The 21,841-nt window shown below is 43.6% G+C and overlaps 1 protein-coding gene across 2 annotated transcripts; it reads left to right on the forward strand.

Moving 5' to 3' along the window:
• The first annotated feature begins 1,501 nt into the window (after window positions 1–1,501).
• Window positions 1,502–9,965, forward strand: LOC112233475. Of its 2 annotated transcripts, none has more exons than XM_024401138.2 (4): window positions 1,502–1,597; window positions 3,676–3,855; window positions 7,446–7,607; window positions 7,901–9,965. In XM_024401138.2, the coding sequence occupies exons 2-4, from the start codon at window positions 3,678–3,680 to the stop codon at window positions 8,320–8,322; spliced, it is 762 nt and encodes a 253-aa protein (XP_024256906.1). In that variant the 5' UTR covers window positions 1,502–1,597; window positions 3,676–3,677; the 3' UTR covers window positions 8,323–9,965. The 2 variants fall into 2 exon arrangements, with proteins under 2 accessions (XP_024256906.1, XP_024256905.1); XM_024401137.2 differs by lacking the exon at window positions 1,502–1,597 and adding an exon at window positions 1,725–2,127.
• Window positions 9,966–21,841: the final 11,876 nt, after the last annotated feature.

Here is a 21,841-nt window from a genome sequence, read left to right on the forward strand (position 1 = left end):
AGGCTTTGCTAAATGAAGATGAATGAACTGTTTCGCTGCCAGACAAGGCTCCGCTGAGAGCCAGGTATAGCTGAAAAGAAAGCTCTGCTGTTGGTACAGCTTTATGTAGGCCCTAACAGTTTGTGGGCACCGTTTGTCACCATTATAGTGCAATGAATGTATTATTTAGTGTTCTGTTGTGTAGAGGCTTTGCTGGCATGCATCCCAATTTTTGGGGGTTGAGTTTGCCCCAACAAGATTTACATGCTAAAATCGCCACTGGGGACTAAGATGTGGTATGGAGTTCGATTTGGCCTCTGCATTACTCCTGGTCTCCACATTTGTGTCACACACTCCATATGGAGCCTCCAACCACATTTTTGGATCAAGCATAAATTGTTTTTTAAAGTTGCTCCGGGAAGGCAATAAGTATGAATGCCCTGACTTCTGGAAAGGCCGTATCACCAAATAAGCTGCACGGCCAATGCAGACTTCAGATTGACGTCCCAAGCACCCCGGATAGCAATGGCCTTTATAATTTCTGGTAATTCAGAGGAAGAGGAAGAGAGAGAAGGAAGCGAGATGTTTGAAATGGAAAAGTGGTAGCTTATGAAAAATAAGAACATCAAGACGAAGCAGATGCTTTATAAGTGGTATGCACTGTTGAGCACTACACCCCGAGAGGTTCATGCTGATTGTGCGGAAATTGTGACAGCCGGTTAAATGCCGTCCCTTGAGAAGGCAAGAACAAGATGTATGTCAGGAGAAGTGCATTATTATCATAAGGGGACATATACTTGGAATATGGAGGAGGAATGGAGGGAAAAAGAGAGGCAGAGGAGGTCTAAGAGAGAGAGGGAGGAAGAGGGTGAGATTGAGTCTGTTAAAAATAGCGGGAAAAGGGAAATGGTTTGTTAAAGAAGAATGGTAGAAAGTGTAAGCAGAGTGAGCTGAAGACAGGAGGAGAAATGGAAGTGAAGGAGGTCGATGTATCGGAGGTGGTAGGTTTGGTGAAGTTCTCGGAGGCCGAGGCTTTTACCGAGGGTCAGCATGAAGATGAGTGTGTGACAGCAGGAGTGAAGGTTTTGGAAAAGTGGACCCTTGCCTTTTAGCTGATCCATTTGTGGGTGAAAACAGTGTTGGGTGCTGTGGAATTGGTGAGGGTAATCAGAAGTGGTCTTGTGGTAATTGTTTGTGTTTCTGCTGGTCAGAGGGAGAAGGTGCTCCGTGTTAAACAAATGAGGACAAGAAAGGTAAATTGTTTTTCTCCCAAGAAAAGGGTGCCAAAGGAGTGATTACTGGGGTAGCAGTAAATGTAAAAGTTGACCAATTTAAGGGGAAGATTCACAGTGTTTGTGATGCTTGTCGTTTGAGGTAGGACTAAATAGATGTAAATAGTGGAGTAGGGTGGTGTTATTTTTAAGAAATTGTGAGTGTAGTGTTAAAATGAGAAGGTAGGGTATTTGTTTATTTATTGCTTTTTTCAAGCAAAGTATAAGGGAGGAGGCGGTAATGCAACATTTATTGGATGCCAACCGCCGTTAAACCTCATCGAAGAAAAAGGAAAAGAAGAGGAAGCGAGAGGATCAACTCGGCGGCAAATCTGCTCCCCCAGCAGGTTGTGTTTTTTTTTCGTTGTTTCGCCCACCTAGCAAGTCGTTTTGTATGTAGGTCAATGACAATGTCGAATTTGGTCAACTACAATATGAATGCCTTATATGTTACGTGAGGTTTATTTGATCGAATAGAAGTTTCATAATGCTTACATTGTTATGAGTGTACAGATATAAGTAGGACACGTGACATCCCGGCAATTTTGAGGGAAAAAAAACACTTTTTATTGGAGTTGCCTCTAGATGGACATGCATATTCATTCATGTGATGGGGCAGTTGCATAGCGTAGAAAGGATAGGCGGGAACTAGACAGCCCCTTTGTGGACAGCAACTTCCATTTTTAGGGCGGAGAGACATGTATATTGTTAGTATATCCATTATTTTTGGCTAAATACAAACGAGATAATCCCGTGTTGAAATGGATTGAGATTACGTCAACTAAAAAACGATAGATTTTTTTGCCACACCTATCAGTCATTGAGATATATATGAATAATTATATGTTCGTGGATTTCATTGTTTTTTTTTAGCTCGGTAAGTAACGTTAGCCATAGAAGTAGCTTGGATATAGTTGTTGTTGTGCCCGTGCATTTTAAATAGCCATCTAGTTACTTGATTGATAATTTATTATCTGAGTTCATTCAGGGCACGAGAGGGGTTGGAAATGTGACATTTCGAAATGCCTAATTTTACACACCCATCATGTATAGCTAGCGTTTCAGACAATAAACTGAACAATAGACGATTCAGTTGTTTCGCATGACGTTTTTATTTGTATTATTTGGTTATCCCTGAATAGCACGTAACGTTAGCGAGTCTACATTTTAGTCTCAAGCATACTTTGTAGTGTATTGGGCTAGGCTTGGTGCTGGTTAGGGAAAGGTTAAGTGCTATATGCATGACCTAACAATGTCAGCTAATTTGATTCTGAGAAAATATTGCTGTTCTTAGAACAGCTCTCTCATTTTAGATATCCCTACATTCGGTTTACAGTAGTAATGTTCCTACAACCTGCACCAGAACACTGCTTCTTAGTTAGGCAAATTTTTTTGTGTGCATAATCTCTCTTTACTTTGTAGGTGTAAACTGTATTTACATTGGAATCATATTATTATACTGAACAAAAATATAAATGCAACAATTTCTAAGATTTTACTGAGTTACAGTTCATATAAGGAAATCAGTCAATTTAAATAAATGAACTAGGCCCTAATCTATGGTTTGGGCATGTGCGCAGCCATGGGTGGGCCTGGGAGGACATGAGCCCACCCAATTGGGAGCCGTGCCCACTCACTGGGGAGCCAGGTCCAGCCAATCAGAATCAGTTTTTCACCACAAAAGGGCTTTATTACAAACACAAATACTCCTCAATTTCATCAGCAGCCCTGGTGGCTGGTCTCAGACAGTCCCGCAGTTGTAGAAGCTGGAGGTGGAGAACCTGGGCTGGCGTGGTTACACGTGGTCTGCGGTTGTGAGGCCAGTTGGACGTACTGCCAAATTCTCTAAAATGATGATGGAGGTGGCTTATGGTAGAGAAATGAATGTTAAATTCTCTAGCAACAGCTCTGGTGGACATACCTGCAGTCAGCAGGCCAGTTGTACGCTATTTCAAAACTTGTGACAAAACTGCACATTTTAGTGGATTTTTATTCTCCCCAGCTCAAGGTTAACATGCCACACCTGTCAGATGGATGGATTATTTTGTCAAAGGAGAAATGCTCACTAACAGGGATGTAAACAAACTTGTGCACAAAATTGGAGAGAAATAAGCTTTTTGTGTGTATGGAACATTTCTGTGAAAAACAAATTCAGCTCATGAAATATGGGACGAACACTTTACATGGTGTGTTTAATATTTTTGTTCACTATACATCTAACATAACCATACACATTGCTTGTCTGAAACAGTAAAAAAAAAAATCCAGTCCAGACTAGTACAACACCCAGCCTAAATGCTGACATCACATTTATGCATTTGGCAACTGTTGCAAAGTCTCTGAGGTTGAAAAACCTTTCTCTGTTGTAAAGCAGCATCATTTGTAAAAAATTGTTATTGGTAAATCCATTGTGTCTCCCCTCCAGCCATGACTCTGAGCATGTCTCCGGCTGCGGTGTGCCAGTGCTTTACGCTGGTGTCACTGTGCACATCCATCGCCGACCCAAACTGGATCCAAGTCATGAACAACACTGACCCTGGAGGCAAACAGCTCATCTATGGTGTGGCTTTCATACTGCATGCTCCCCAGAACCTCACTGACACAGGTAGGGGCAAGACTGGAGGTGGAAGAAGTGTTGTACTGAGGATTGTCTTTTCACTCTTATCAAGTTTTATTGGTCGTATGTACGGAATACACATGGTATACACCGTCCAATGACATGCTTGCTTTTAGGTTCCTTCTCGACAATGCAACATCAATAAGAAATAAAATAATATAAACAAAGTAAATCAGTAGCATATAATAAACATTTTGGCATAAGTATAATACAGGAAGACAATATATATAGTCCAATATTTACATGTGTTTTGGGGAAAGGATGGATTGGGGGGCAAGTGTCATGTTGACACTGTTAAAATGTGCTCACGCTATGTCTGATAATATGTGTCTGTATTCTATTCTTCTATGTTTGCATTGTCCATATGTAATTGTGTGTATTCCCTGCTTGAGCACATTAGTCTGTGAGCAGCTGTGGGTGTAATGTAAATGTTTATACAGTGCCTTCGGGAAAGTTTTCAGAACCCTTGACTTACAACCTTATTCTAAAATTGATCAAATAATAAATGTACACACAATACCCCATAATGACAAAGCGAAAACAGTTTTTTTTTTTTGCAAATGTATAAAATAGAAATACCTTATATAACTATTCAGACCCTTTGCTATGAGACTCGAAATTGAGTGCATGTGCATCCTGTTTCCATTGATCATCCTTGAAGTTTTTAAAACTTGATTGGAGTCCACTTGTGGTAAATTCAATTGATTGGACATGATTTGGAAAGGCACACACCTGTTTATATCAGGTCTCGAAGTTGACCGTGCATGTCAGAGCAAAAACCAATCCATGAGGTTGAAGGAATTGTTCGTAGAACTCAGAGACAGGATTGTGTCGAGGCACAGATCTGGGGAAAGGTACCAAAACATTTCTGCAGCATTGAAGGTCCCCAAGAACACAGTGGCCTCCATTCTTTAAATGGAAGAAGTTTGGAACCACCAAGACTCTTCCAAGAGCTGTCTGCCCGGCCAAACTGTGCAATCGGGGGAGAAGGGCCTTGATCAGGGAGGTGACCAAGAACCCGATGGTCACTCTAACAGAGATTGAGTTCCTCTGTTGAGGTGGGAGAACCATCCAGAAGGACAACCATCTCTGCAGCACTCAAACAATCAGACCTTTATGGTAGAGTGACCAGACGGAAGCCACTCCTCAGTAAAATACACATGACAGGCCGCATGGAGTTTGCCAAAAGGCACCTAAAGACTCTCAGACCATGAGAAACAAGATTCTTTGGTCTGATGAAACTTGGTCTGAATGCCAAGCGTCATGTCTGGAGGAAACCTGGCACCATCCCTACGGTGAAGCATGGTGGTGGCAGCATCATACTGTGGGTTTAATTTTCAGCGGCAGGGACTGGGAGACTAGTCAGGATCGAGGCAAAGATGAATGAAGCAATATACAGAGAGATCCTTGATGAAAACCACCTGCTCCAGAGCACTAAGGAACTCCGACTGGGGCGAAGGTTCAGCTTCCAACAGGACAACGACCCTAAGCACACAGCCAAGACAACGCAAGAGTGGCTTCGGGACAATTTTCTGAATGTCCTTGAGTGGCCCAGCCAGAGCCCGAACTTGAACCCGATCGAACATCTCGGGACAGACCTGAGAATTGCTGTGCAGCAATGCTCCCCATCCAACCTGACAGAGCTTGAGAGGATCTGCAGAGTAGAATGGGAGAAACTCCCCAAATACAGGCGTACCAAGCTTGTAGTGTCATACCCAAGAAGACTTAAAGCTGTAATCGCTCCCAAAGGTGCTTCAACAAAGTACTGAGTAAACGGTCTGAATAATTACAGTACCAGTCAAAAGTTTGGACACACCTACTCATTCCAGGGTTTTTCTTAATTTTTTTACTATTTTCTACATTGTAGAATAATAGTGAAAACATCAACTATGAAATTACACATATGGAATCATGCAGTAAACAAGGTGTTAAATAAATCAAAATATATTTTATATTTGAGATTCTTGAAAGTAGCCACCCCTTGTTTTGATGACAGCTTTGCACACCCTTGGCATTCTCTCAACCAGATTCATGAGGGAGTCAGTCACCTGGAATGAATTTCAATTAACAGGTGTGCCTTGTTAAAAGTTAATTTGTGGAATTTCTTTCCTTCTTAATGTGTTTGTTTGAGACAATCAGTTGTGTTGTGAGAAGGTAGGGGTGGTATACAGAAGAGAGCCCTATTTGGAAAAAGACCAAGTCCATATTATGGCAAGAACAGCTCAAATAAGCAAAGAGACATGACAGTTCATCATTATTTTAAGGCATGAAGGTCAGTCAATCCCAGAAAATGTCAATAAATTTGAAAGTTTCTTCAAGTGTAGTTGCAAAAACCATCAAGCACTATGATTTTAAACTGGCTCTCATGAGGACTGCCACAGGAAAGGAAGATCTAGAGTTCCCTCTGCTGCAGAGGATAAGTTCATTAGAGTTACCAGCCTCAGAAATTACAGCCCAAATAAATGCTTCACGGAGTTCAAGTAACAGACACATCTCAACATCAACTGTTCAGAGGAGACTGCGTGAATCAGGCCTTCATGGTCGAATTGCTGCCAAGAAACCACTACTAAAGGACACCAATAAAAAGAAGATACTTGCGTGGGCCAAGTAACACAATAAATAAACATTTAGACCAGAGGAAATCTGTCCTTTGGTCTGATGAACCAAATTTGAGATTTTTGGTTCCATTCCAACCGCCTTGTCTTTGTGAGATGCAGAGTAGGTGAACAGATGATCTTTTCATTTGTGGTTCCCACCGTGAAGCATGCAGCAGGAGGTGTGATGGTGTAGGGGTGCTTTGCTGGTGACACTGTGATTTATTTAGAATTCAAGGCACACTTAACCAGCATGGCTACCACAGCATTCTGTAGTGATACGCCATCCCATCTGGTTTGTGCTTAGCGGAACTATCATTTGTTTTTCAACAGGACCATGACCCAACACACCTCCAGGCTGTATAAGGGCTATTTGACCAAGAAGGAGAGGGCTGGAATGTTGCATCAGATGACCTGGCCTCCACAATCACCTAACCTCAACCCAATTGAGATGGTTTGGGATGAGTTGGACCGCAGAGTGAAAGAAAAGCAGCCAACAGGTGCTCAGCATATGTGGGAACTCCTTCAAGACTGTTGGAAAAGCATTCCAGGTGAAGCTGGTTGTGAAAATGCCAAGAGTGTGCAACGCTGTCATCAAGGCAAAGTGTGGCTACTTTGAAGAATATAAAATATATTTTGATTTGTTTAACACTTTTTGGTTACTACATGATTCCATGTGTTATTTTTTAGTTTTGATGTCTTCTCTCTTATTCTACAATGGAGAAAATAGTAAAAATAAAGAAAAACCCTTGAATGAGCAGTTGTGTCCAAACTTTTGACTGTTACTGTATGTAACTGTCATATTACAGTTGTGTTTCTAATAAATTTGCTATAATTTCAACAAACCTGATTTTGCTTTGTCATTATGGGGTATTGTGTGTAGATTTTTCCCCCCCTGATCAATTTAATACATTTTAGAATAAGGCTGTATCGTAACAAAATGTGGAAAAAGTAAAGTGGCATGTGTGCATTCCCTCCCTGCAGGTCCCCTGGGTGGTGTAAATGGCTGGGGGGTGTGGCTGCTCTATGCCCTGGCGGCTCTGTGCTACAGTGCTGTCCTGCTCTCCAGCTCCTCCTTCCTATTGGACTTCCTGGGGACTGGGATGTCCCACCCCCGACTGGTGGTGTTACTCCACATCTCCACAGGTAACCTAACTTCTCTGTCTCTCATTTTTATTTATTTCTCTCTTGCTCTCTTTTGCTGCCTTTTCTGTTTTCTCACTCACTGAGGGCTTATCACAATACTGTCATCACTTGAAGAAGAATGCACTCTCACAGGTCTCTCAAAATATGAACTCTCATAGAATGACGAGCCATGTTTGCTGAGCCATGTTAGCTTACATCACTCTCTGCAGTTCTCTCTGGGATTAATTAGTATGTCATTCTCTCTCTCTCTCTCTTACCCACTCTCTCTATTTTCTTCCTTCCTCTCTCCCCAGTGGTTCTCCTCCTGTCTGTTCTGGGAGTGTGTGGGGCCTGCCTGTACATCATCCACTGTAACCTTCAGGAGGGCAAGCTTGGGCCACTGTGGGAATGGGTGGGGGGCTGGACCTGGCCTGGGTCTGGCTCCAGGAGCCAGGGAGGGGTGGTGGGGATGAAGCCTTACCCAGGGGAGAGCTTCTACATCACCATGCTGGGCCTGCTCTTCTCCTGCCTGGCTGGTGTGATCAGCCTGAGCAGCCTGGCGGACCCCACCTCCACCCAGAGGGACTACACAGCTGTGGTGGAGTGGGATGACAGTGACACAGAGCCCCTTACCCCCAGGGAGCAGGGAGTGGGACAGTCTGACGAAGAGGAGGGGGTAGGAGACGTGTTGCCTGAAATTACTCAGGGGGAGGTGGGTGGAAGTGGAGACTCCTAAAGGGGTTTCTCGGACCACTACAGAGGTAGAGGTTTGAATGTGTGGCCCAAAATGGCTTAGTTTCGGGCTAGAATGAAAACCAGGACCACACCACACATGGCCTGTAACAGACTTAATTAGACAGCAGTGCTGGCGCCTTCCCTGTTCATGTTTTGAATCCCTATTGCTTCACTGGACCAAGCTGGTGGAATCCAGTCAGGAGCCAAAAAAAGAGACCAGATACGTTTCCTAATGTTGTTTTAATGTTTGTCTGCCTAAAACATGCCTTCTCGGGGTATGTACAGTTGCACAACATCAAGTCCTTAACCCATTTACCCATTTTTCCTTGTGGGAGTTTATGCCCAGCGTCTCACACTTGACCCGACCAAGATAAATCGTTCTTTGGCTAGCTGTGATATTTGGAAAAGTGTGACAAGAATGTAACACGGTTAAGCTATTTCTGTCTGTGTGTGACCAGGGAAAGTGAGTGTCTGTATGTTATAATTGATGTGTGATGCAAATGATATGCCCTTCCTGCTCATCAATGGGAACAAGCTTTGACCCTGTTCACATTACTGCAAAATAACCACTGGGGAATGTTCCGGATCAGCGAATGGTTTGTAACAGTTCAGAACCAGAAAATATGTTCAATGAGCAGAAGTTCAGACTGCTTAACATTGCGATCCTAACACAGTACAATCACCTATTCTCCTCTTCTAGTTAACATAAAAATCCCTAGAGGAAGGTTTTTCTGATTATTTTCTTTTTAACAGGTTGTTTTTTTAACATATGCATTATTTTAACTTCTTGAACCCTTTGCACAGTCTTCCATAGTGACACTTTAAGTTTCCCAAATGGTGGAAACAAATCACAGATTTCTATGGAAGATTTACCTGAAGTATACTGAAACTGGAGTTTCCTCTGAGAAATTCCATTTAAAAAGCCCATTTGGCTTCTATTATGGCCACTATAGCTTTAATCACAAATTGAGGAAGTATTTATTAGCATGGTTGTTTACTACTATAGGAAAGATTGAGTGGGGAGATGAAGTCTTTCCTTACCACAGTAGGTAGTGTAAATACATGGCTCTTGCCTTTAAATGACTTGCTATCTAATCATATTTGAATATGATGTATTAAATATTTGATGTGCTTAAATATTTATTGTTTCATAAAATGACACTGCTACTGGTCACTAGATACCTCAGATCACTGTGAAAATATATCCCGGTTTGGCATCTTTAGGCGTCTACATTACAGCACAAACCACTGTATGTATGCTTATCCTACTTGAAGGTAACCAATAAGACAAGCTCCTTGATGGCGCTTGGTTGCATGTGACGGTAGGGTTATGGATATTGACTTGATAAATTAAGATGGCTGCCTAGAATCAGGTTTTCCTTACCCGCTTATACCCTCAAGGTCTGTTTCCTGGACACAGATTAATCTTAGTCCTGGACTAGGAAACATTTTCGATGGAGATTGTTTTTAGTTCAAGACTAGGCTTACTATGTGTCTGGGAAACCGTCCCTCAATCTTTTCCTCAGGTACATAGGAAGACGTTCCTTCTCTTATTCCAGGGTCACAGTCCCATCTCTATGAATCCGACTATTCATTGTTGTTGTTTATGATGCTATTTATTCATTAAACTACTTTTGCGTATTTGTAAAACATGTGTACATGCATTTTCTTTCTGTTCCAGAACAGAAGTGTCCAGTCCAGTTACTCTCATTCCTACTCATCTGCTTTATGTGTTGGTGTCTGTCATCTCTGCCTCTATAGGTTCATTTCCAACCAACATCATCAGGAAATGGTCTTCATCCAAGACCGCACATGACCAGGTATTAACTTAGAATGTACATGGTAATTATCCAGTAATAACCTACAGTATGAATTACTTTTTTTCTTTGGGATTCATTTAAACAAGCCCCCACAACAGGCACCATTTGGTACTAGGTTATGAAAATGTGTTTTAATTGTTATAAGTACCCAACGCCATACTATTTCTCTAGTAAATGCCAGTCTAAACAGTATCAAAAATGAATTGCTACCAAAATTCAGCCTGTGGCAACATCTTATTATCAAATGAGGCATCTACTGCAGTAGAGGTCTAGGGATTTTCTTTTAACCAAAAACAATGAGATCGTCCCCCGATGCTGTTTGTTGTAATGGAATGTGTATACAGTATCTTCATAGTGTATATCTGACTACTCTATGCAGGGTTCCATCCTATCAAAGAAAAGTTGTCTGGACCAATGTCAATATTTTCCATAGTTACCGGCTTGTGTTTGTGTGGGGATGTTCTTATTTATCATGGGAGTGTCTAACAGTATCCTGGGGTATATGTAAGACTCATTATAGGGACTGCTAACCTTCTCTTCATTGACAATCAGATGGATCTAAATATACCTCTCCATTTCAGAACTGTCTCACATCTTTCCTGAAGTCTTTCTGAATGCATAGGCAGGTTTTAGGGTTAGCCAGGCAGGACTCGCTGTGAATATGATGTCCCCTCAGTCAGCAAGCAATGACTCCACTCCCCTCTCTCATTGGACGGAAACCCTTACCATTAGTAACCTTGATAAATGGTTGATGTCGCCAGTGAATTTGTGAATGAGAGATAAGAAAGGAGAGAAGTGGGGGTGAGTCAAAGAGCCTATTTTAGTGGTGGTGTTGCGCTGCTGGGTAAGTGAGTGTGTGTGTGAGTCTGAGCCTGTAGGTACAGTTGAAGTCGGAAGTTTACATACACTTAGGTTGGAGTCATTAAAGCTTGTTTTTAAACCACTCCACAAATTTCTTGTTAACTAACTAGTTAGCAAGTTTTAACAAGTTGGTTAGGACATCTGCTTTGTGCATGACACAAGTAATTTTCCCAACAATTGTTTACAGACAGATTATTTTACTTATAATTCACTGTATCACAATTTCAGTGGGTCAGAAGTTTATATACACTAAATTGACTGTGCCTTTAAACAGCTTGGAAAATTCCAGAAAATTATGTCATGGCTTTAGAAGCTTCTGATAGGCTTATTGACATCATTTGAGTCAATTGGAGGTGTAACTGTAGATGTATTTCAAGGCCAACCTTCAAACTCAGTGCCTCTTTGCTTGACATCATGGAAAATCCAAAGAAATCAGCCAAGACCTCAGAAAAAAAATTGGAGACCTCCACAAGTCTGATTCATCCTTGGGAGCAATTTCCGAATGCCTGAAGGTACCACATTCATCTGTACAAACAGTAGTACGCAACTATAAACACCATGGGAACACGCAGCCATCATACCACTCAGGAAGGAGACACGTTCTGTCTCCTAGAGATGACCGTACTTTGGTGCGAAAAGTGCAAATCAATCCCAGAACAACAGCAAGGGACCTTGTTAAGATTCTGTCGGAAACAGATACTCTATACCATCTACTGCATCTTGCCTATGCCGTTTGCCCATCGCTCATCCATAATATGTACGTATTCTTATTCATTCATTTGTTGTTGTGAAATTGTTAGATTACTTGTTAGATATTACTGCATGGTCGGAACTAGAAGCACAAGCATTTCGCTACACTCGCATTAACATCTGCTAACCATGTGTATGTGACCAATGAAATTTGATTTGACATCTGGAAATGTTCATATAGACAATCCAGCCACTGGACTTCCTGACTGGTGTTTAGTGCATCTTTGACCACACAACCACTATCACTTACACTTCTATTAGTCACCTCTTCCTGTGTGCTGTGTGTGTGTCGGTTTGGTGCGTGGTAATAAAGTGTGTATTGTATCCCTGTCTCCTACTGGTCACTTACGTCTTCACTGGGGTGCTAGGACAATTCTACCTATATCTAAACTGGCACCTCTATCTGAGTCCACCCCCAGTTGATGGTGCTCTTTTACAATTATGTATTTATTTTACAACCCTAATATTCAGTATTCTGTGAGGCAAGTGGATGATTCTTTCAACAGAGCTTCCTGAGTTATGCGTGCATGTGGAGTTCATCTACATGGAGGAGTGGAGAGAGGGATTAGAGAAGCGACAGGGACGAACCTACTCGTGGAGCTGTGAGATTCCTCTTTGTATCCCTTCTTCCTTCTTCCTTTCTCTCCTCTTCTCCTCTTTAGTGACATTTAGCCATTTAGCCACATTCAGAAATTTAAAAAGAGGAGAGAGAAAGAACTGTGGTGTTATTCAAGATGGATGTCAGATCCTGTTTTACTAGCGTACTTGCATGCGGTTCCTTCTCTTAGTAGCCTATGTGTGTGTGTTTATTTATACACTGTTAAAAAAAATAAAGGGAATACTTAAATAACACAATGTAACTCCAAGTCAATCACACTTCTGTGAAATCAAACTGTCCACTTAGGAAGCAACACTGATTGACAATAAATTTCACATGCTGTTGTGCAAATGGAATAGACAACAGGTGGAAATTATAGGCAATTAGCAAGACACCCCCAATAAAGGAGTGGTTCTGCAGGTGGTGACCACACACCACTTCTCAGTTCCTATGCTTCCTGGCTGATGTTTTGGTCACTTTTGAATGCTGGCTTGAATGCTCTAGTGGTAGCATGAGACGGAGTCTACAACCCACATAAGTGGCTCAGGTAGTGCAGCTCATCCAGGATGGCACATCAATGCGAGCTGTGGCAAGAAGGTTTGCTGTGTCTGTCAGTGTAGTGTCCAGAGCATGGAGGCGCTACCAGGAGACAGGCCAGTACATCAGGAGACGTGGAGGAGGCCGTAAGAGGGCGACAACCCAGCAGCAGGACCGCTACCTCCGCCTTTGTGCAAGGAGGAGCAGGAGGAGCACTGCCAGAGCCCTGCAAAATGACCTCCAGCAGGCCACAAATGTGCATGTGTCTGCTCAAACGGTCAGAAACAGACTCCATGAGGGTGGTATGAGGGCCCGACGTCCACCGGTGGGGGTTGTGCTTACAGCCCAACACCGTGCAGGACGTTTGGCATTTGCCAGAGAACACCAATATTGGCAAATTCGCCACTGGCACCCTGTGCTCTTCACAGATGAAAGCAGGTTCACACTGAGCACATGTGACAGACGTGACAGAGTCTGGAGATGCCGTGGAGAACGTTCTGCTGCCTGCAACATCCTCCAGCATGACCGGTTTGGCGGTGGGTCAGTCATGGTGTGGGGTGGCATTTCTTTGGGGGGCCGCACAGCCCTCCATGTGCTCGCCAGAGGTAGCCTGACTGCCATTAGGTACCGAGATATGATCCTCAGACCCCTTGTGAGACCATATGCTGGTGCGGTTGGCCCTGGGTTCCTCCTAATGCAAGACAATGCTAGACCTCATGTGGCTGGAGTGTGTCAGCAGTTCCTGCAAGAGGAAGGCATTGATGCTATGGACTGGCCCGCCCGTTCCCCAGACCTGAATCCAATTGAGCACATCTGGGACATCATGTCTCGCTCCATCCACCAACGCCACGTTTCACCACAGACTGTCCACGAGTTGGCGGATGTTTTAGTCCAGGTCTGGGAGGAGATCCCTCAGGAGACCATCCGCCACCTTATCAGGAGCATGCCCAGGCGTTTTAGGGAGCTCATACAGGCACGTGGAGGCCACACACACTACTGAGCCTCATTTTGACTTGTTTTAAGGACATTACATCAAAGTTGGATCAGCCTGTAGTGTGGTTTTCCACTTTAATTTTGAGTGTGACTCCAAATCCAGACCTCCATGGGTTGATAAATTTGATTTCCATTGATCATTTTTGTGTGATTTTGTTGTCAGCACATTCAACTATGTAAAGAAAAAAGTATTTAATAAGAATATTTCATTCATTCAGATCTAGGATGTGTTATTTTAGTGTTCCCTTTTTTTGAGCATTTTTTTATATATGTAGCAGTGTATATATATATATATATATATATATATACACACACACACACACACACACACACTACCGTTCAAAAGTTTGGGGTTACTTAGAAATGTCCTTGTTTTTAAAAGAAAAGCACACTATTTTTTTGTCCATTTAAAATAACATCAGAAATAACATTGATCAGAAATACAGTGTACACATTGTTAACATTGTTAACTTCTAGACATCAGGACTGCAATTACTCACCACAGACTAGCAGAATCTTTTTCTTCTTTCACGACTCTGATGAGCCCGAGACTGAGGGTATATGGCTCCCTCGGGAACAGGCCCGACTCCCATGATCTGCGTGAAGAGGAGGTAGAGAAAGAGAGGCTGGAGAGCAGGCTGCCTTCTGAGAATTCGATTGAATAAACCCCCACTTCCCTCAATTCTGCTAGCAAACATGGAATCTTTGGACAATAAAATCGCCGAGTTATGGAAAAGATTAAACTACCAACGGGACATTAAAAACAGTAACATCTTATGCTTCACGGAGTCGTGGCTGAACGACGACATTATCAACATAGAGCTGGCTGGTTATACGATTTACCGGCAGGTTAGAACCGTGGCGTCTGGTAAGACAAGAGGTGGTGGACTATGTATTTTTGTAAATAACAGTTGGTGCACTATCTAAGGAAGTCTCGAGCTATTGCTCGCCTGAGGTTGAGTATATCATGACACGCTGAAGACCACACTACCTACCGAGAGAGTTCTCATCTGTATTCTTCATAACTGTTTACATACCACCTCAGAGGTTGGCACTAAAATAGCATTGAATGAGTTGTATTCCGCCATAAGCAAACAAGAAAACGCTCACCCAGAGGTGGCGCTACTAGTAGCCGGGGACTTTAATGCAGAGGAACTTAAATCAGTTTTACCAAATTCCTATCCACATGTTTAATGTGCAACCAGAGGGAAAAGAACTCTGGACCACCTACACCTCACACACAGAGACGCATACAAAGCTCTCCCTCGCTCTCCATTTGGCAAATCTGACCATAATTCCATCCTCCTGATTCCTGCTTACAAGCAAAAATTAAAGCAGAAAGCACCAGTGACTAGATCAATAAAAAAGTGGTCAGATTAAGCAGATGCTAAGCTACAGGACTGTTTTGCTAGCACAAACTAGAATATGTTCCAGGATTCATCCAATGTCATTGAGGAGTACACCACATCTGTCATTGGCTTCATCAATAAGTGCATCGATGATGTCATCCCCACAGTGACCGTACGTACATACCCCAACCAGAAGCCATGGATTACAGGCCGCATCCGCACTGAGCTAAAGGCTAGAGCTGCTGCTTTCAAGGAGCGGGACTCTGACCCGGAAGCTTTCAAGAAATCCGGCTATGCCCTCCGACGAACCATCAAACAGGCAAAGCGTCAATACAGGACGAAGATCAAGTCGTACTACACCGGCTCTGATGCTCGTCGGATGTGGCAGGGCTTGCAAACCATTACAGACTACAAAGGGAGGCACTGCCGAGAGAAGCCCAGTGACACGAGCCTACCAGATGTGCTAAACTACTTCTATGCTCGCTTCGAGGCAAATAACACTGAAACATGCATGAGAGCTCCAGCTGTACAGGAAGACTGTGTGATCACGCTCTCCGCAGCCGATATGAGTAAGACCTTTTAAACAGGTCAACATTCACAAGACCACAGGGCCAGACGAATTACCTGGACGTTTACTGCGAGCATACGCTGACCATCTAGCAAGTGTCTTCACTGACATTTTCAAGCTCTCCCTGTCCGAATCTGTAATACCAACATGTTTTAAGCAGACCACCATAATGCCTGTGCCCAAGAACACTAAAGTAACCTGCCTAAATGACTACTGACCCGTAGTACTCATGTCTGTATCCATGAAGTGCTTTGAAAGTCTGGTCATGGCTCACATCAACACCATCATCCCAGAAACCCTAGACCCATTCCAATTTGCATACTGCCCCAACAGATCCACAGATGATGCAATTTCTATTGCACTCCACACGACCCTTTTCCACCTGGACAAAAGGAATACCGATGTGAGAATGCTATTCATTAACTATAGCTCAACGTTCAACACCATAGTGCCCTCAAAGCTCATCAATAAGCTAAGTAACCTGGGACTAAACACCTCCCTCTGCAACAGGATCCTGGACTTCCTGATGGGCCGCCCCCAGGTGGTAAGGGTAGGTAACAACACATCCGCCACGCTGATCCTCAACACAGGGGCCCCTCAGCGGTGCGTGCTCAGCCCCCTCCTGTACTTGCTGTTCACTCATGACTGCACAGCCAGGCACGAAACCAACACCATTAAATTTGCTGATGACACATCAGTGGCAGGCCTGATCACCGACAACAACGAGACAGCCTATAGGGAGGAGGTCAGAGACCTAGCCGTGTGGTGCCAGGACAACAACCTCTCCCTCAATGGGATCAAGGAGATGATTGTGGAATACAGGCAGCCCCATTCTCATCGACGGGGCTGCAGTGGAGCAGGTTGAGAGCTTCAAGTTTCTTGGTGTCCACATCACCAACAAACTAACATGGTCCAAGCACACCAAGACAGTTGTGAAGCGAGCACGACAAAACCTATTCCCCCTCAGCAGACTGAAAAGATTTGGCATGGGTCCTCAGATCCTCAAAAGGTTCTACTGTTGCACCATCAAGAGCATCCTGACGGGTTGCATCACTGCCTGGTATGGCAACTGCTTGGCCTCCGACCGCAAGGCACTACAGAGGGTAGTGCGAACGGCCCAGGACATCACTGGGGCCAAGCTCCCTGCCATCCAGGGCCTCTATACCAGGCGGTGTCAGAGGAAGGCCCTAAAAATTGTCAGACTCCAGCCAACCTAGTCATAGTGTTCTCTCTGCTACCACATGGCAAGCGGTACCGGAGCACAAAGTCTTGGTCTAAGAGCCTCCTAAATTGCTTCTACCCCCAAGCCATAAGACTTCTGAACATCTAGTCAAATGGCTACCCAGACTATTTGCATTGCTCCCCCCCTCTCCACACCCCTGCCACTCTCTGTTGTCATCTATGCATAGTCACTTGCCTCTGTACCGGCACCCCCTTGTATATGTTGTTATTTTTTTACTGCTGCTCTTTAATTTGTTACTTGTCACGCCTTGGTCGTAGTATATTATGTTTGTCTTCATTTATTTGGTCAGGCCAGGGTGTGACATGGGTTTTTGTGGTGCGTTTTTGTCTTGGGGTTTTGTGGGGTGTCTAGCATAGTCTATGGCTGCCTGAGGCGGTTCTCAATCAGAGTCAGGTGATTATCGTTGTCTCTGATTGGGAACCATATTTAGGTAGCCTGGGTTTCACTGTGTGTTTGTGGGTGATTGTTCCTGTCTCTGTGTTAGTTGGCACAAGATAGGCTGTATAGGTTTTCGCGTTACGTTTGTTGTTTTGTATTGTTCGTTTGTTATTTTTCATTAAAGAACATGAGTAACCACCACGCTGCATTTTGGTCCGCTCCTCTTTCAACAGACGAACGCCGTTACATTACTTGTATCTCTTATTCTTATCTGTATTTTTTTAAACTGCACTGTTGGTTAGGGGCTCGTAAGTAAGCATTTCATTGTAAGGTGAAATACCTGTTGTATTCGTCGCATGTGACTAATAACATTTTATTTGATTTGAAATTACTATTGTAGCTGGAAATGGCAGATTTTTTTATGGAATATCTACTAGGCGTACAAAGGCCCATTATCAGCAACCATCACTCCTGTGTTCCAATGGTACGTTGTGTTAGCTAATCCAAGTTTAGCATTTTAAAAAGCTACTTCATCGTTAGAAAACATTTGCAATTATGTTAGCACAGCTGAACACTGTTGTGCTGATTTTAAATTAGCAATAAAACTGGCCTTCTTTAGACTAGTTGAGTATCCGGAGCATCAGCATTTGTGGGTTTGATTATAGGCTCAAAATGGCCAGAAACAAAGCCCTTTCTTCTGAAACTCGTCAGTCTAATCTTGTTCTGAGAAATTAAGGCCATGCGAGAAATTGACAAGAAACTGAACATCTCGTACAACGCTGTGTACTACTCCCTTCACAGGACAGCGCAAACTGGCTCTAACCGTAATAGAAAGAGTGGGAAGCCCCGGTGCTGAGCAAGAGGACAAGTACATTAGAGTGTCAAGTTTGAGAAATAGACTCCTCACAAGTCCTCAACTGGCAGCTTCATTAAATAGTACCCGCAAAACACCCGTCTCAACGTCAACAGTGAAGAGGCGACTCCGGGATGCTGGCCTTTAAAGAAAATTTTAAAAAACGAACTAGGCAAGTCAGTTACTAACAAATTCTTATTTACGATGACGGACTACCCCAGCCAAACCCAGACGATGCTGGGCCAATATTGCGCCGCCCCATGGGACTCCCAATCACTGCTGGTTGTGATACAGCCTGGAATCAAACCAGGGTCTGTAGTGACACCTCTAGCACTGAGATTTCAAACTTATTTTATAAAGCCCTTCTTACATCAGCTGATATCTCAAAGTGCTGTACAGAAACCCAGCCTAAAACCCCAAACAGCAAGCAATGCAGGTGAAGGAGCACGGTGGCTAGGAAAAACTCCCTAGAAAGGCCAGAACCTAGGAAGAAACCTAGAGAGGGACCAGGCTATGAGGGGTGGCCAGTCCTCTTCTGGCTGTGCCGGGTGGAGATTATAACACAACAGGGCCAAGATGTTCAAATATTCATAGATGACCAACAAGGTCAAATAATAATAATCACAGTGGTTGTCGAGGGTGCAACAGGTCAGCACCTCAGGAGTAAATGTCAGTTGGCTTTTCATAGCAGATCATTCAGAGTATCTCTACCGCTCCTGCTGTCTCTAGACAGTTGAAAACAACAGGTCTGGGACAAGGAGCACGCCCGGCGAACAGGTCAGGGTTCCATAGCCGCAGGCAGAACAGTTGAAACTGGAGCAGCAACACAGCCAGGTGGACTGGGGACAGCAAGGAGTCATCAGGCCAGGTAGTCCTGAGGCATGGTCCTAGGGCTCAGGTCCTCCAAGAAAGAAAGGAATAGCATACTTAAATTCACACAGGACACAGGATAAGACAGGCGAAATACTCCAGATATAACAGACTGACCCTAACCCCCTGACACAAACTACTGCAGCATAAATACTGAAGGCTGAGACAGGAGATGTCAGGAGACACTGTGGCCCCATACGACGATACCCCCGGACAGGGCCAAACAGGCAGGATATAACCCCACCCACTTTGCCAAAGCACAGCCCCCACACCACTAGAGGGATATCTTCAACCACCAACTTACCACCCTGAGACAAGGCCGAGTATAGCCCACAAAGATCTCCGCCACGGCACAACCCAAGGAGGGGTGCCAACCCAGACAGGAAGATCACGTCAGTGACTCAACCCTTCTTAGCGACGGCATGGAAGAGCACCCGTAAGCCAGTGACTCAGCCTCTGTAATAGGGTTAGAGGCAGAGAATCCCAGTGGAGAGAGGGGAACCGGCCAGGCAGAGACAGCAAGGGCGGTTCGTTGCTCCAGTGCCTTTCCGTTCACCTTCACACTCCTGGGCCAGACTACACTCAATCATAGGACCTACTGAATAGATGAGTCTTCAATAAAGACTTAAAGGTTGAGACCAAGTCTGCATCTCTCACATGGGTAGGCAGACCATTCCATAAAAATGGATCTCTATAGGAGAAAGCCCTGCCTCCAGCTGTTTGCTTAGTAATGCTAGGGACAGTTAGGAGGCCTGCATCTTGTGACTGTAGCGTACGTGTGGGTATGTACGGCAGCACCAAATCGGAAGGATAGGTAGGAGCAAGCCCATGTAATGCTTTGTAGGTTAGCAGTAAAACCTTGAAATCAGCCCTTGCCTTAACAGGAAGCCAGTGTAGAGAGGCTAGCACTGGAGTAATATGATCAAATTTTTTGGTTCTAGTCAAGATTCTAGCAGCCGTGTTTAGCACTAACTGAAGTTTATTTAGTGCTTTATCCGGGTAGCCGGAAAGTAGAGCATTGCAGTAGTCTAACCTAGAAGTGACAAAAGCATGGATTAATTTTTCTACATCATTTTTGGACAAAGTTTCAGATTTTTCCAATGTTACGTAGATGGAAAAAGCTGTCCTTGAAACAGACTTGATATGTTCGTCAAAAGAGAGATCAGGGTCCAGAGTAACGCTGAGGTCCTTCACAGTTTTATTTGAGATGACTGTACAACCATCAAGATTAATTGTCAGATTCAACAGAAGATCTCTTTGTTTCTTGGGACCTAGAACAAGCATCTCTGTATTGTCTGAGTTTAAAAGTAGAACATTTGCAGCCATCCACTTCCTTATGTCTGAAACACAGGCTTCCAGCGAGGGCAATTTTGGGACTTCACCATGTTTCATCGAAATGTACGTGTCATCCGCATAGCAGGGAAAGTTAACATTATGTTTCCGAATGACTTCACCAAGAGGTAAAATATATAGTGAATAGTGGTCCTAAAACGGAATGTCGAGGACCACCAAAATTCACAGTTGGTTTGTCAGAGGACAAACCATCCACAGAGACAAACTGATATCTTTCCGACAGATAAGATCTAAACCAGGCCAGAACTTGTCCGTGTAGACCAATTTGGGTTTACAATCTCTCCAAAAGAATGTGGTGATCGATGGTATCAAAAGTAGGACAAAGGTCTAAGAGCACGAGGACAGATGCAGAGCCTTGGTCTGATGCCATTAAAAGGTCACTTACCACCTTCCCAAGTGCAGTCTCAGTGCTATGATGGGGTCTAAAACCAGACTGAAGTGTTTTGTATATATTGTTTGTCTTCAGGAAGGCAGTGAGTTGCTGTGCAACAGCTTTTTCTAAATGTTTTGAGAGGAATGGGAGATTCGATATAGACCGATTCGTTTTTAAAATATTTTCTGGGTCAAGGTTTGGCTTTTTCAAGAGAGGCTTTATTACTGCCACTTTTAGTGAGTTTGGTACACATCTGGAGGATAGAGAGCTGTTTATTATGTTCAACATAGGAGGGCCAAGCACAGGAAGCAGCTCTTTCAATAGTTTAGTTGGAATAGGGTCCAGTATGCAGCTTGACGGTTTAGAGGCCATGATTATTTTCATCATTGTGTCAAGAGATATAGTACTAAAACACTTGAGTGTCTCCCTTGATCCTAGATCCTGGCAGAGTTGTGCAGACTCAGGATAACTGAGCTTTGGAGGAATATGCAGATTTAAAGAGGAGTCCGTAATTTGCTTTCTAATGATCATGTTCTTTTCTTCAAAGAAGTTCATGAATTTATCACTGCTGAAGTGAAAGCCATCCTCTCTTGGGGAATGTTGTTTTTTAGTTAGCTTTGCGACAGTATCAAAAACAAATTTGGGATTGTTCTTATTGTCCTCAATTAAGTTGGAAAAATAGGATGATGGAGCAGCAGTAAGGGCTCTACGGTACTGCACGGTACTGTCTTTCCAAGCTAGTTGGAAGACTTCCTGTTTGGTGTGGCGCCATTTCTGTTCCAATTTTCTGGAAGCTTGCTTCAGAGCTCGGGTATTTTCTGTATACCAGGGAGCTAGTTTCTTATGACAAATATGTGTTGTTTTTTGGGGCGCGACTGCATCTAGGGTATTGCACAAGGTTAAATTGAGTTCCTTGGTTAGGTGGTTAACTAATTTTTGTGCTCTGACGTCCTTGGGTAGGCGGAGGGAGTCTG

The sequence above is a fragment of the Oncorhynchus tshawytscha genome, linkage group LG33, assembly GCF_018296145.1.
Source record: "Oncorhynchus tshawytscha isolate Ot180627B linkage group LG33, Otsh_v2.0, whole genome shotgun sequence".
NCBI lineage: Eukaryota > Metazoa > Chordata > Actinopteri > Salmoniformes > Salmonidae > Oncorhynchus > Oncorhynchus tshawytscha.